Source organism: Onychostruthus taczanowskii, unplaced genomic scaffold (assembly GCF_017590055.1).
Source record: "Onychostruthus taczanowskii isolate IOZ18803 unplaced genomic scaffold, ASM1759005v1 scaffold25, whole genome shotgun sequence".
Classification (NCBI taxonomy): Eukaryota; Metazoa; Chordata; class Aves; order Passeriformes; family Passeridae; genus Onychostruthus; species Onychostruthus taczanowskii.
Window position 1 is genome coordinate 7,598,031 of NW_024499796.1, and position 15,669 is coordinate 7,613,699.

General features: G+C 49.8%; 1 protein-coding gene across 2 annotated transcripts in view; it reads right to left on the reverse strand.

Annotated features, from left to right (window-relative positions):
- The window catches only part of VAV2 (vav guanine nucleotide exchange factor 2), a 122,606-nt gene that overhangs the window by 19,993 nt on the left and 86,944 nt on the right, over positions 1-15,669 (reverse strand). For both annotated transcript variants that reach the window (XM_041406870.1, XM_041406871.1), the window contains exons 4-8: positions 15,353-15,421; positions 6,577-6,679; positions 4,410-4,508; positions 3,017-3,085; positions 2,338-2,438 (exon numbers count right to left, since the gene is read on the reverse strand). In XM_041406870.1, the coding sequence (XP_041262804.1) occupies positions 2,338-2,438; positions 3,017-3,085; positions 4,410-4,508; positions 6,577-6,679; positions 15,353-15,421 (441 nt within the window). The remainder of the gene's footprint in view (positions 1-2,337; positions 2,439-3,016; positions 3,086-4,409; positions 4,509-6,576; positions 6,680-15,352; positions 15,422-15,669) is intronic.

Below are 15,669 nucleotides of genomic sequence, written 5' to 3' on the forward strand. Positions count from 1 at the left end.
TCCCTCATTAATCCTGCCTGACAGGTTTGGGTTTTCTCCCCCTTTCTGGCTGTTAACTGTGCTGCTGCTGCTGCTAAGACACATCTTCCATCACAAACTGCATCTCATCCATTATCTGGGGGCCTCATCTCTCGATGGAGATGACCTGGGAACCACTGACCCAGTTGCTCCATAAACTTGGGACATTCACACCCTGCAGGGAAGTGAATAAAGAGATTTATGGAGCCACAGCCAGTAAAGATTATTCTTCCACCTTTTCCCCCTGACAACTTCTGCACAGGCACAATAACATCTACCTTGCTAGAATGGGGAGAGCTTCAAAAAGGTTTCAGGAGCATAAATTCAAACCTCTGTCTTCCAGAGGAAGAGATTTACAAACTATTTCCTTAAAAAAAGGCCCCTGCAAAGCCAAGGAGCAATGCATCATTTTGCCAGAGTGTCTCCAAGGATGTGGAGGGCAGCAGGAGTTGTTTGTCACGGATAGATTTGATGGAGGAAGGTCCATACTCAGGGACCAAGTGGGGACTCTGGAGGTCCATGTTCCCCTCTTGGTGGGACAACACTGTCTCCCCAGAGAGTTCACCTTCTCCTCCTCCTCCTGCACTGAAATTCCCTTGCTGTAAAGCGTGGTGTTCCTGACTGTCCTGATGGAGGAAAGGACTCTGCCTGTTTACATCAGGTTGCTCCAAACTCTCCATCCCCAACAATCTGATTTTCTCCAAGGTAAAACCCCCCTTGAGCAGCAGTTTCACACAGCACTGATGTCCCCAGAGTCTCCCTGGACTGAAGAGAGCTTCAGATCCACCACCACCACCTCACAGCTGCTTCCCTCACACCTCTCCAAGGCTTTCAGGTCCTTCAGGAAGTTGTCTGCAAGCTCCCTTAGGAAGGGGGTCAGCTGCTTCACCCATCTGCATGGAACTCACCAGCTCCAAGCATTCTGCCAGCTCCCACCAGCATGTCAACAGAAGAAAACATTGATTTAATGGCTCAAAACCCAGCCTCGTGCTCCTGCACAGCCACTGCACCTCCCTGGGCAGCAGTGTCACTTCCACAACCCCTCCTGTGTCCCCTCCCTGCTCCCTGTGTCCACAGCTCTGCCCCAGGGATGACACTGGCATGCACGGGGCTGAGCCAGGAATCAGGAGATCAAAATCACCTGAGTGAGTTTTATGAGTATTTTGAAATTATTTGCATTCCTCTATGAAATACTTTTGTAATTTAACCCAGAAAAAAATGCCCTTTGTAACATAGGCCCCCAGAATGATGGAAGATGTGACCTCACGGTGTGTTATTAATGCAGATGGTATTTCTGCAGTTATTGACTTCTGAATGGCATTTCTGTGTCTAGACACTGGTTTAATCACAGTGAAATAACAGCCTGGCACCATTCCACAATGAATCACCCTTTGATTACTATTAAGGATATTAAAGGCTTTTATCAACCTTATCTCTGCGTGCTGGGGTGCTCCTGCTTGCAGCTGCCAAAACCCAGGATTGATTCTGTTTGTGAAAGAAACTTTCACATTTATTCACCGTGCAGAAGGTGCAGGATGAGCTCTGTGCCAAATACCAGATTCTTTGAGAGTGAGGAACCACTTTGATCAAAGCAGGAGTCACCCCACCACAGCACAGCCCTCTGCTGCTGGCAGAGACCACACAAAACCCCTGAAGGCCACTGAGGTTTCACTCCATTCCAGCTCATCTTTATCCCCTCAGATGTGTCCCCACAAACACACTGGATATTCAACCTCCTTGGGGATGCTGAGCTCAAGGAAAATCCAGGGGCTTGCAGGAGCCACACCACTGAGCCTGGTGGTCACAGGGGAGATGTCCCAGCCTCTGCCCTGGATGATCTGAAGTTGTGGCTGGATTTTGCTGTTTCATGTCAGCTCTCAGTGATGTTTCAGCTGCCTGACAGCAGTTTGCCGTGGAGGATGCAAACCTGGGCTGCTGTGAAAGGCATCTCTGGAATCACAGAATTATTTAGGTGGAAAAATACCTCTGAGTCCAACCACTAACCCAGCACTGCCACTGAACCATGGCCCTGAGCACCACAGCCACACAATTTTTGGACACTTCCAGGGCAGCATGTTCCAGTGCTTGACAACCCTCCCAGTGAAGAAATTTTCACTAATATCCATTCAAAACCTGCCCTGGTGGAACTTGAGGCTATTTCCTCTTGTCCTGCTGTTACTTGAGAGAAAAGACAGATCCCCACCTGGCTCCAGCCTCCTTTCAGGCTGTAGTAGAGAGTAACAAGAACTCTGTTTAAATCTCCAAAAATAACCCAAATCTGTTAAAACTGGAGCTGCCTGAAGCCTGGGATTCCTTTACCTCTCTTTGAACTCCAGGAACACTTTTGCCAGGCTGCTTCCTCCAGACATCATCGAGACATCGATGGCTCTCAGGAAACTGAAGTGCACTTTAATTAGGTCCTAAAACCAAGCAACAGTCAACACTTTAAACACATTCAAAGCAGGTGGGCAAACAGAGCCCAGAGAAATGCACATTCCCTCCTTCATCAGGCAGGGGTTTCCCTCTTTTAGGTGTTTGTAAAGAAAGTTGTTCTAGTGGAAGGCAGCCCTGAGTGGCCTGGAGGACAGGGGTGTAATTCCAGCAGTGAGAAATGCCCCAGGGTGGGGAGGGAGGAGGAGATGGGATGGAAGGAGTGGAGGAGATGAGGTTCTGACCTAGACCCTGTGCAAACCAGAGGAGAAATAAATCCCTTCATCACCCTGTGCCCAAATCAGCTAAAATCCAGAGTCCCAGCCCTGAAACATCCACTAGATAGAATTGTTTTCTTTCCTACAGTTCATATATTCCCCACCTCTAAAACTGAGTGTTAAAGAATGCCTCCCAAAGCAGTTTAAGCTCCACAGCACACGAAAGGCTGCAGCTCTCCAAGTGAATGCACAAATCTAAGAGGAAATCAGAAAACCTCCTCCTAAGCAGGGAGAGGGCTGAGCTGCTGCGAAAAGAACAAAGATTTAAGGCACAATGCCCACAGTGTTACCTCCAAGTTGATAAAAATAGCTTCCATGTCTTGGGGAGTCAGTACCAGCCTCAGGGGGTTCATGTAGTTCTGCAAGAGGGAAATGGAAAAGGGATTGAGGCACTGCAGAGCAGGGAACGAGGTGGTGCAAGGGATTTATAATTTCTGCCTCACCAGCTGAGTTCACCTGGGCAGGTTTTCATGAGTTTAAGCACTTGCAAAGGCAGAGGATGGAACTGGGAGGCAGGAATTCCATGAGTGCACCATCCCTGAGCTCCCACAGCACTTCCAGGGGTGGGAAGGTGCCAGACCCCCACCCATGGGTGCCCACAGCCCCTTCCCCTGCTGAAGCTGCAGCAGGGGGGTGAAATGCACTCTGCAGTCCTTGGCTGCACTGAAGCATCTTCCCAGCCCTTTATCTCCCTGGAATTCTGCCCTTGAGAAGGCAGCAATGATGTGATTACATGGGCAATGCCTTTCTGAACAAATACATATTTAATAGGAACATCTACGTGACCTGGGACTGCAAAAAACCCCAAACACAACACACCCAAAAGGGGAATTTCCAGCCATGACACCACCAGGACCTGCAAAGCCTTTGCAAGCTTTAATTGATATGAAAGCAATAATTTAACCCTTCCTTCCCCCCGAACCAGAGGGCTGTGGCTGTTTCCAAGGAACAAGGGTTCCTTGGAAACATAAATGACAAATATATTGGGACATTTTCCTGGAAAATGGGAAGTGTTCTTCCATTTTTCCAGTTTTGCTCACAGCTTCTTCGGGGGAACTTTCAGCAGACAGAGGGAAAGAATGGCAAAAGGGGAGGAAACAAAAGCATCAGGGTGATTAGAAATGGCAGCTTGATTTTCATTCTTGTTCTTCCTTCCTGCTGGTTTCCTGGGGGCAGGAACCACCTCCAGGCTCCATCCATTGCTGAGGTGTTATCCTTTTATTTGGTTTTGAAAGAAAGGAGCCACAATAATTCATCAAAACCAATTAAAACCCCCACAAATTTAGGCAGCACAACGTTCCTTTTAATCCAATTAGCTTCAATGGCAAGTCAGCACAGCTTCAGCACTCGGAATAAAGGAATTATTCCGTGGCAATCAGAGTGATAAGAGATATCTGCAAACACAGCTCTTATCGGCAAACCCGGCCTGGCTGAGCCAGGAGTGGGAGATTCTCACCCCAGGAGAGGGGGGACACAGCAGGAGGCTTTTCAGCCTGCTTCTAATCTGCAGCAATCACCAAAAAAATGCTGCTTTTGCTGCTTGTCAGGGTTTTGTGGATCCCCCTCCTCTCCCATTTTCCTCCATCCTGCCCCTCACATCTCCCAGCTTTGGGAGCAAGAACCAACCCAGCCCAACTCACGTGGGATCCAGGGCTGCTGGGGAAAGCAGGGCTCAGTTCTCACCTTTTCTATATCTTCAAGGGTTTTGTAGTATTTGGCCTCAGTTTCTTGGATTTCTAGCAAACAGCAATTCCTTTTGTCATCTTCTGTCATTCCCATTTTCTAGGGAAAGGAAAAATAAGGCATGGTCAGATGGTCCTAAGGGTGGTCCAGTTACAGCAACCAAGCACAAGTTTGGAAAGTCAGGAGAGAACCACTACTGGTTTATGCTAAAGGGAACCATTTTTATCCAAAAAATATAAGGAGGAACCCTGGCTGTGTTATTAAATATGTTTCAACATGGAAAAAATGCATTTTTTGCATTTATTACAGCCACACCACCACAGACTATCAGCTAAAGAAGAATAATAAGAGATAAAGGCTGATTTTTCCCCCCTTTTTAAATTGTTTTTTTAATTCCTTAAGATGAAACTCACAACAGATACTAAGTGGGTCACAAATAATACATCAGACTCATACAAATCCCTGGCCAGGGTTGCCAGTTCTCCTGATTTTAGGTCAAATCTGATAAAATGTGCTTTTCCCAAAGCCCCAACTCGTGGAGTCACTTCTGCTCTGTAAAGCTGGGACCACGTGTTGGGAGCTGCTGCACTTGGCAGGGCAGAATCTGAATTTGGGAGGGAGTTCAGTGATGGGGTTTTATGGATCATGCACAGGAACAGAGCCCCTCTGTCCACCCCCTCAGAACTCACAGCTGGGACCTTTCAGCTGGATGAAACCCCAGATTTTAATCAATTCATCTTACCTGCATGTATCTAATCTGAAGCATGCAGAAATACAAGAAGCCATTAGCATCACACACTTGCTGTTGCAACAAATGTTACCCTAAAAGTTCAATTTTTTGGGCAGATATATTAAAAATAGGCTCTTTTCCTCAGGGAAGTGAAAGGGAGTCACAGCTCTCAACTCCAACACTGCTCAGCAGAAAACACAAAATAATGTGGAGGGGACAGTGACAAATTGCCAGTTCCACTGACCTTAATTCTTTATTACCTGGCTGCTGGAGTTTTCCCCCATTTTTCCCATTTAGGCAAGATATTCCTACCAGAACCTTCCCCTGGGGCAGTTCTTGGGCCAAGTGGCTTCTGCAACTGGTGGCAAAAACCACTGGAGAGCAACGAGCTGTGCTGCCTTCAGAGCCAAGCACTTTGGCAGGATCAGGGGGAATATTTTGGGCCCAATTCCCTGATCCAGGGAGGTTTTGGTGTGCAGGGAGCTCCTCCAGCTGCAGCCAAGGTGTGAAGGGATGGAATGAGGGGTTTATGATCTTTGAGGAACCAGAGCACAGGCATCCGTGGATGCAGCCCTGCATTCCCAGGCTCCAGCCCCCTCGTGCTGCTCCAGGGGTTGAATTGATCACTGAACTTGTCCATTGATCCCGCTTTGTTCCAGGGAGGGGGGAACTAGGGAAGAGTAATTAGTGGATGAACAAAGCCTGGGGGAAGCAGATATTGGACTGGGGGGGGAGAAAATTTGGAAGGTCACGCTCTGGGACAGAGGTAGGGAGGTGGCTGTGGGCACTTTGGGGTGGTGCAAGGGCCACCAACACCTCCTGGGCTCATCCATGGAGTGTGATATTTGCTCCAGAGCCCTTGGAGATATCACAAGTCCCTCCATGATGCTGTCCATGCCTCACACTCAGGCTTCTCCAGCAGCAAAAGCTTGTTAGAGGTGACAAATGGGGACAGCTACTTGTCCCTAATGCCACACTGGTCCCTACTGCCCCAGAAAGCTCCACTGTAAACATCTTCCTGCTCCAGGTAGGAGCAGCAGGCACAGACAGCTGCTGGATCCTTGACACACAGATCTGTCACCCTGAACTAAAAATACCAGTGGCACCTCTGGCTGACGGAGCAGGCGGAACCTCCCCAGAAAGGCTGGAGTGACACAGTCTCAGCAGCAGCAAAATCCTATTTTTAGCTTATCTTTTAGGGCTTATTAGGTCTCCCTTTCCCTTCCTCCTCCCCAGCTCCTGCAGATGACAGGCTGGGCAGGGAAACTCCTCGGAGAACCCCTGTGGGCTGGTGCCATCCCACTTTGGAGGAGCGACTCAGAGCGATTCCCTTCCCTGCAGCATCACCTGCCGTGGCACGGAGTTCTTTCCTTCCTGGAACCCCCTCCCTCCCCCTGCCAGCGAGGTGTGGCTGTGAAAACACAGCTGGGTTGTTACCATGGGCTGCTGAACCTCCACTCTGATGATATCCTCGTAGATATCATCGCCCTCATCCTCGCAGGGGACGCAGTCGTAGATGTCCTCGCCCAGATCGTGTTCGCTGCAACGAGAAGGAGAAGGAGTCAGGGATAACACCCAGGGGATGCTCACTGGCACTTCATCAGGCACCGAGGAGGGAGGAGAATCCCAGGAAGAGATGAGAATTTAGCTCCTGCTCTCTGTTTTTCCCGGATCAGTGCCCGCTGCACATTTCTTTCCGCTGGCTGGAGGCTGGAAAAGGCGGAACGCTGCTCGACACGAGCGGGGATCACAGCCAAGAGTGGCTCTGTGCCCTGTGCCAGGCTCTGTGCCCTGTGCCAGGCATGCCCACGATGCCCACAGCACCACGGGCTGCCAGCTCTGCCCCTGCAGAGCTTTTGCTGAGCACTAATGGGCCCAGCTGAGATGGCTCTGCCAGCACCCAGAGGGGCCATCTGAGCCACCAGAGCCACCAGCTCCAGCTCCCCCTGCTCCAAAGGTGCCCACAACCTCCCTTCAGCTCCTCTTCAGGACCAGGAGCAGCTCTTGCCTCAGTGACTTTATATCATGCTCAGAGAATTCACTTTAAGGGCTGGATTTTGGTCTGCTTAAGGCTCTGCGTTCGCTCTTGATCTGATTTTGCTTTTCCTCACTGAAAAGTTTCCTTTGTGCCAAAAAGCCATCCCCATCCCCCAGCCAGGGCTGCAAACTGCTGTAGGAGCCCAGATCCACTCCAAGCAGGAGCAGATATTAAACAGTCATCCAATGTCTCTGAGCAGTAGGAGAAGCACCCCAGCCCTGATGAGCCAACGCTGGGCTGTGCAGGACACACAGCAACGCCTGGACCAGCCCTGGGCATTCCATCCAGGTTTAAATGCTCTGCAGCCCATTTCTTAGTGATGCCCCAACTCCTACAAAGCCCAATCCCAGCCCTGATGGGTGATTCTTAATCCAGCACTTCCCAGAGGAGCAAGAGGCTCTCCTGACCGCCACAAGGCAATCTCATCAGACACTCAGCTCGGTGGGCAGAGGCCAATAACAGCACTTACAGCAGGGAGAAATTAAGCAGCAAAACATCACATTTTGAGGACCAGCCCCACCACTTTGGAGCTGCCCCTGCATTCCCAGGCTTCAAAGGCATCCCAGAGCTGCAGAGCCCAGTTTGTGCTAAAGGTGATGGTTTATCATCTGAGCCTCCACACCTCTCCCAGGGGCTCCTCAGCCTTGGAATACTTTTGAAAAATTCAGCCCATATTAAATACCAATTAACAATAATAATTCCAGTGCTTAGATCTACAGGTGCTGGCAGCTAACAGCCCCCACTGAAGTCAATCCCACAGGATCAGGACAGTGTGAAATGCTGGAATATCAAACAGCGTTTGCATATTTTATGAGCTGTGTCTTTCAACAGGGGTATTAATTACACACAAATAAATTTAGGTGTAAAGCTGTGCTCCAAGTGTGACACTCAACATCTCTCTATTACATATCACCGAGCAGCAGAGCACATCTGCCTGCAAAACCAGGCTGCTTAAATACGGCCCTTTCTATTTATACAAACAGATTTATTCAATAAAAGTTTGGGGATTTTAAATAAATACACTGGCATGATGTATCCATCCCATTCTTCCCGGGTGATGCATTGCAGCTGCTGCAATAATGCCCACTAATAGCTGGTGATCCATCTTCCCCCTCCCAGGCGTCGCCGTTATTATCTGCACCAATATTTATATTCTCAGCTCTGCTCTTCTTCCACAGCCAGTCACTCCCAGCTCCTGATGAATCTCCCTGCCCACACCTCTCGGCTTGCTGGCTGTCTCTCCATACATCATTTCCATGGCTGGAGGGTTTTTGGGAATGTGTGGTTGGGTTAATGGCACGGGCAGGAGCTCAGCTGGGTGAGGAACTGATGCCTTGGGAAGGCTGAGATAGAACACAGGCTGGACAGAGTTAAAGAATAAAACAGGGATATATTCAAAGGCCTCAATGGATCCACCTTGGGCAGCACAAGAGCCCAGCCAGGGCTATGCCCAAGATGAACCAAAATGGTCACAAAATGCTCAACTGGTCATGGGGTCTCTCACTTTTATCAGTTCTGCTCCATTTGCAGATTGCAGTTCATTGTCCAGTTCCAGCTTTAGCCCATGCAGCCCCATCCTGCTTGTTTTTTCTCTCTTCAGCCCATGCTGTTTGTGCACCTGGGCTGAGATTTGGATCATTTGTCCTTGGTGCCCACCTGGAGCAGGAATTGTTTTGCCTCCCTGCTCTGTGCACAGAGCTCACCACCCCCTAATACGAAGCTCAGAATTACACACCAAAGCAGCACAGAATCTGAAAAATATAAAAGCTGCTGTTCCTAGCCTGGACAAACTCTCCTCCATCCCCAAGAAGCCACGAGCTCTGGAGCATGGTGGGCACACACTGGGAGAAACCCAGGTGACAGCATGTGGTGCTGAAGGGGCTTTCACAGAATCATCAGGGATTGGAAGAACCCCCCAAGAACATCTGGTTCAACCTGAACCCAGCACTACCGCCCCTCAGCCACCTCCCCAGGTGCCAGAGGGGTTTTGCTCAGTCATGGGCTGAGACTGGAGAAGGGTGGATGCCCCAAAGCCTTTCCCACCAGGAAAGAAACGCTTCCCAAGGGACAATCCAGCAGATTTGCCCACAGAAGTGCCAACAGCCCTTGGACACAAACCACCCCACCATGTGGGGCCACATCCTGACAGCACCTCACAGCTCCATTCCTCTAATGAAGGGGATGAGCCTCGCTGCTCCAGCCCTTCCTGGTGCTCCACAGCAGGACAAGCTCTTCTCTACTCCTATTTTTGGTTTTGGGGAAAAAAATATGAACTATTCCTACATCCTGGGGACACCTAGAAAGACACCTCCACTCCAGAGCTCTGGGGAGTGCAGCAGAGTTCCTCAAACCCAACAGCCGTGGCAGTATTACAACATCACCATGGTCCAGCAGTCTGTTATTTATTAAAACACATTCTCAGTGCATCTCTGAGAAACACCAGAGGCTGCCAGTTTTTATGGAGAGCAGTAAAGCACGAGGATCAGCCTCTCCTGGAGCAGCCCAGGAGCAGCCAAGCTCCTGCAGGGCTCGTATGGATGTTGACATCTCTGCTTTGCACATATTGATCCTCACCTGTGCCTGTCAGAGTTGAAAATACACACCCCCTCCCTGTCCTTAAAACAGGGATTGGGATGATTTTAGCCAGTGGAAAGCTCAGGACACACTGAATTCAGGCAATAAATTCAGCATCCCAGGCGTGTCACGGGCAGACGGAACAACTTGAGCAAGGAAAGCCAGATCACCTCATTCCTCACAAAGAAAAGCAATTTATTCCTTCAATAAAAGCAGCAGAGTCTGCGAGTTACCCGTGGGTATCAGAGCTTGTGATCTACTGCCTGGATTAGGAGATTCATTGACAGCTCTGGGGTTAGGAAAGGGATTTCAGCCACCCTTCAGAGGGAACGCCAGCGTTTGCAATTACTGTTATTAGGAAGGATCCAACCAGCTTTGGGCTGGCAGCCTCTTGCCGAGCCAGAAAAGCCGATAATGAATAAAGCTTTTCATATCTAAGGCAATTTCAGGCAAAAACAATGCTTTTGGCTGAGCTCTGCCTCACTGGCAGTGCCTGCTGTGCACTAACGCCCACCCGGCCAGGCAGCAGCCGTGCCAGGGAGCAGCTCCCAGAACCGAGGCACTGATGCCAGGAGTGAGGGAAAGGGAAGGACAAATCCATAGAATCACAGAATGTTTGGGGCTGGAAGGGACCACGGGCACAGACAGGCTGTGATGCCCCAATAAATGACATGCAGGGTCCACCACGCTGAAGGAACCCTGCACTCATCGTTGCAGTGACACTGGGGGTAACTGGGGAAGCTCTGAGGGATTTCAGGGCCACTGAAGAGCCTCTTCAGCCATAAAAGCTGCTGTGAGAAGCTGATGAGTTTGTAGCAGCCTCAAGAATTCAAGGACAAACCCTCATGACAAACCCACCACACCAAAACTCTGTCCAAACCACGCTGAGGAAAGAGCCAGAAGCACCAGGAACAGCAAAACAAAGAGCAGGAGGGGACAGAAGGAGCTAAAATAAGACAACCAAGTGACAACCCCAAATCTCCAGTCCTGTGACCAGGGTTAAGAGCCAGAAGATCTCAGAGCCACCACAGGTCCAGGCTGGGAGATTTGCAGGGTCTCTGAGGCTGCTGTGAGGCTCCAGTCCATCCCAGTAATCCCCAGTTTCTCATCCTCACTCTGCACTCAAGGCTATAAATACACAGCTCCTCCAGCCAACCCCCTCATTCTGTCAGAGAGGACAAGCAGAACCCTAAATTTGCAGCAACATCTGGCAGGTTTATGTGTCAGGGTGAGGGAGTGCAAGATGTGCAGCTGGAAGACTCGAGATCTTGCAGGGTTTTAATTACTCAGACTGGACTTGGATGGAGACACTCATCTGGAAACAGCAGAAGCTTTTTCCCATCTATTCTGCTCGGGTCTTACATTCCCCACTCCAAGTGGAACATTCTGATCCCAAGAAAAAGCCTCAAACAGCCACAGTGACCAATATGATCCTAGAAATGGCATAAGCAGGACATGTAAAAATCAATAGGAGTGACACACAAGGGACAGACACATTTACAGGCACTCTGGCTCAAGTGCCCTGCACCACAGAGACATTTATTTGAGGGGCTGTTGTGCCTGGTTTGTCCAACATAAAAATAATGGGAAAAGTGGCAGCTCACTTATCATCTCACCTTGGCTCCTGTGCTCGTTACTTTTTTTAATGCATTTGAGAAATTCTGCTGATCACAGCACTATTTTGGAAGATGTGAGGGGGGCAATGCTGGTGACAGCAGTGAGAGAAGCAGGAGAAACTTCAGCAAGAAGCTGAGTCCAGAAGAGCCATCACTTGAGAAATTGTACCTAGCAGATCTCCTTCCCTCCTTCTCTAGGATGGAAAGGTTGGGAATACACAATTACCCCAATAAATTTGTTTGGGATAAATTCCCAGTGAGCTGCAGCTCCAAACAAGAGCAGGGGATATCAACATCAACAAAGCTCTCCAGGGGTAGGGTTTGGTGGGGACCTGCTTTGCCTAAAACACTTACTTGGTCCTTTATGCAACACTACAACTCCTCTCCTCAAATCAAATCATCTTCAGAAGAGAAAACAAAGGTAAAAGTTATGCAAATTGAATGTTTCACATCAAACCATTCACGGAACTTCTTCCTGACTCTGAATTCTTCAAGCAGCCAACAAAGAACCCAAAATCTGCCCTGTGTCATCTACCTAATTCTACCACTGCAGAGGGACAGTGCCATGAAGTGGAGAAGATTCATCATAGAGAAGACTCTGGGGCTGTAAAGAGGGCCAGGATTAATCACTGCCATAAATTTAATGAGACCAAATAACTGGAGAGAGCTCAAGTGGCAGCGGAGAAAATTTAGGTGAAATGTTAAGTGTAACTCTGAGGTACCAGGATGGTTTGGAGCAGCTGAAAGAGCCATAAAGGGGGATGGAAAAGCAGTTGGCAGGGCAGTAAGGTGGATAATTGCCTCCTGACATAGCTCCCAGCAGCCACAGCCATGTGGGAAGCAGCAGCTCTCCTCCCTAGGGATCTGCAGGAGCATCCTCAGGACAAGGGTCACTGATAATCCCTGATAAGGGGGCACAGGCTCCAGAGGATGAACCCACACACTGCTGCTGCTGCTGCTGCAAAACCCAGCTCATTTCATGGACAAACTCCCCCCAAATGGCTGCTCCAGGGTCTGGCATGGGGCAGGATGGAATAAATCAGGCAGCAGAGGCCAATTGTCCCTTTACAGCTCCCCACAGCATCGATCAGGCAGCACTTGCAATGCAAGCAGCCCCTGCCATCTGCCCAGGCTGGCTGCAAGCTGCCATCTGGCCCAGGGCACAGCAAACCGAGGGGCCAGAGGGCTGAAAACAGGGAATTTGAGAACTTCCCAGCTCCCCTGATAGCCTTTTAGCTTCCCTTCCCCTTTCCATCACCAATTGTTGGGTTGGTTTTTTTTTTTTTTAACTAAATAGCTGTTTCCAGGCAATTATATGCCTTGATCTGCCTGGCTGGGGAATCTGTCTGGAGCTGGGATTAATCCCTTCACCACCCCAAAGGTGAAAGCACAATGGGGTCACCAAGGCTTAAACATCCTTTAAACACAGTAGAACCCCAGGGCTGCCCCATGATTTCACACAGAGCTTGTTCCTGTGTCCCCTGTCCAGCCCTGGTTTTTGTCCCACAGCTCCTCCCTGCTCGGAGAGCTCTCAGGAGAAAGGTTCCCACTCTTTAGAGCATCATGGGGACAACAGGGACAAAGCCTGGTTCCTTCTGCTCCCCAGATCAGCACCTCCATCACAAACATGCTCATATTCCCAAGGCTCTGCAGCCTTCAAATGGAATTTAGGAATTCAAAACCTCAACCTGGGGACACCAAACTACTCCACCAAACTTACAGTTGAAACAAAGCATTCTGGCACTCTCCAAAAAAAAACCCCTCATTGTCCAGCCCCCAAAATATCTTGTAAGAACCAACTCAGAGTTTCTCCTGAGCATTTTTCCCAAAGAGAGCTCCCTTTGGGGGATTCCTCTCTCCCAGGGTGAGTTGGTGGCACAGAGCCCACCAGGGCTGTCCTTCCTCATCCACCCTTGTCCCTCTGAGGCCTGTGGGGACAGCAGAGTGGCACCTTGAGGTGACAAATCCCTGCTGGTTTTAGAGGCAGGGCTGGAGCAGCTCCCTCCCCACATTGGGTCATTTCCCTGCCTGCTGTGGAAATCACTTCCTCACCTCCAAAAAAAAGCGTTTTGGCTGCAGCCACATCTTCCCAAGGCCGCTGGATCATCAGCAGCATTAAAGACAGAGATGCTGGATGGACTGAATCACTCCCAGCAGTGAATGCTGCCCTTGTTGGGCTGTTTGGAGAGGGCAGGAGCTGAGAAAAAGGAGGTTTCTCATCAGTGCCACAGGCTGTGGGGCCTGGGCACACACTGGGACTGGCACATTCCCAACCAGAGGAGAAAGGACACTTGCTCCAGGGGAGAAAGGACACTCTGCTGCAGGCAGCAGGAGCAGCAGAACTCAGGCTGAGGGGTTCTCCAGGGAGTTTTGGGGGTTTTTCCAGCTGTGGGTGAATTCTGACACTGTTTTGTAGGCCGTGTTTCCATGCACTGGGAGGGCAGGCCTAGATGAAGGAATTTGTGCAATCCCTGCTGATTTCAACATGCCTGTCCCCCAAGAGTCCAACATAAGATGTTAAAAAGAGGATTTTGCAGAGAATGGGAAAACAGGGAAAGTTAAATTTGGAGATCTGGGACGGAAAAGGGAAATCAGTTGACATAAACCTCCAAGTTATCTGATGGGCACCACAGCCCCTCTGACCAACGGACAAAGAACAATTTGGGAAGCTTCCACCTGGACACCTTGTCACCAGGGGGAAAGGGAACCAGTCTGGGAACCCACTTCCAGCACCAACAAGGGAACCAGTCTGGGAACCCATTTCCAGCACCAAATAACCAAGGGCAGCACCCCAAACCTGCTCTTTCTAAGCCAGCACTGCCATCCCCATCAGCATTTGTGTGAGAGTCCCCACACAAATCTCTCTACAATTAAAAGTATCTCTGTGTGTGAGAAACAGGAATTTTAAACCCAAATATTAAAGGGATTTTGAGAACTTTTGGAGAGGGGGCACAAAAAATGCTATTCTTGAAAGGATCCCTTTCTTGGTTAAAATTTTATTAAACTGCAGCTGCTGGGAGGCAACAGCAAGCAGGGAATTCCAGGGAACTCCATTCCCTCTGCTGGTAATTTATGATTTACTTTTGTAATAACTGAAGCCATAAGGAACTCATTGGATTAAGGAGTCTTATTATTTATGTTGTGGAACAATAATATTTAACTGCATAAAGCCACATATCCACCCATGCACTCCATCCCTCCATATGACTGCACTTCATAAGCAAAACCCTGGCTTGATGGGAATGCTGCCATTGAATTCCAATAGTGCCTGCACTTCCCCGTGTGTGCTGCAGTTCAAGGTTGATTTTAAAAGCCTGTTACATCATCACCACAGGCAGAAAAACCAGATAAACACAGACAGAGACATCACCCCACGTCCCAGCAAGGACAAGCAGGACGGGTGTCATGGTAGGATGCCATGCCACAGCCCTGGAAGTGTCCAAGGCCAGCCTGGATGGGGCTTGGAGCCACTTGGGATAGTGAGAAGTGTCCCTGCCCCTTGCAAAGGGGTGGAATGAAATGGTCTTCAAGGTCCTTTTCAACCCAAACTATTCTCTGATTGCCCCAGGCCAGCTGGTGGGGTCCAAAATCACACACGGGGGAGCAGCTCCATGTGACAGCACCCAAAAAATGTCATGGGGGGAGATGAGTACCTCACCCCCAGAGCTGGCTTGGATCATCTCAGAGGATGAATTAAGCACCAGGGTTTTGGGATTTAGGAGGAGTTGGGGATCCCCTGGGCTTGGCCCCTTTCACCGCCCACCATGCCACTCATCAACTCTGACTGATTAAAAGTGACACCTCCCAGGGCTCTACACCAGAAAAAGATGGACTTTTGTCAGAGCACAAAAATCCTCTGGCCAAAGGATCAAAGCAGCTGTCCTGGCTCTCCCAACCCTGCTGTCAAACTTTATCTGCCTTTTTTTGGGAGAAACCCACGGCAACTTTTCCCTCAGCCCTCCCAGGAGAAGGTGAGGCCACTCACTCTGCCAGCTCCTCCAAGCTCCGGTACACGTCATCGTCATTCTCCGTGGTCTCCTCCGAAGGGAAGGGCCTGGCAAGGGAAGGAATGACAGGGTTATATTTTATATTGGTGCCTCACCCCTCAGAGCAGAGCTCCTGAACTCGGCCCAGCCCTGAGCATCCTGCTGAGCAGCACAAAACATTCACTGCAAAGCCGTTTTTGTCCCAGGGTGACACCAGCTCTGCTGCTTCCCGAGGGCACAGCTGGCAGGGCAAGGCAGGAATGCAGGTGGGGAGGCTGGCTGGGCACACAGGGCAGCACTTGGGCACCAAAATGAG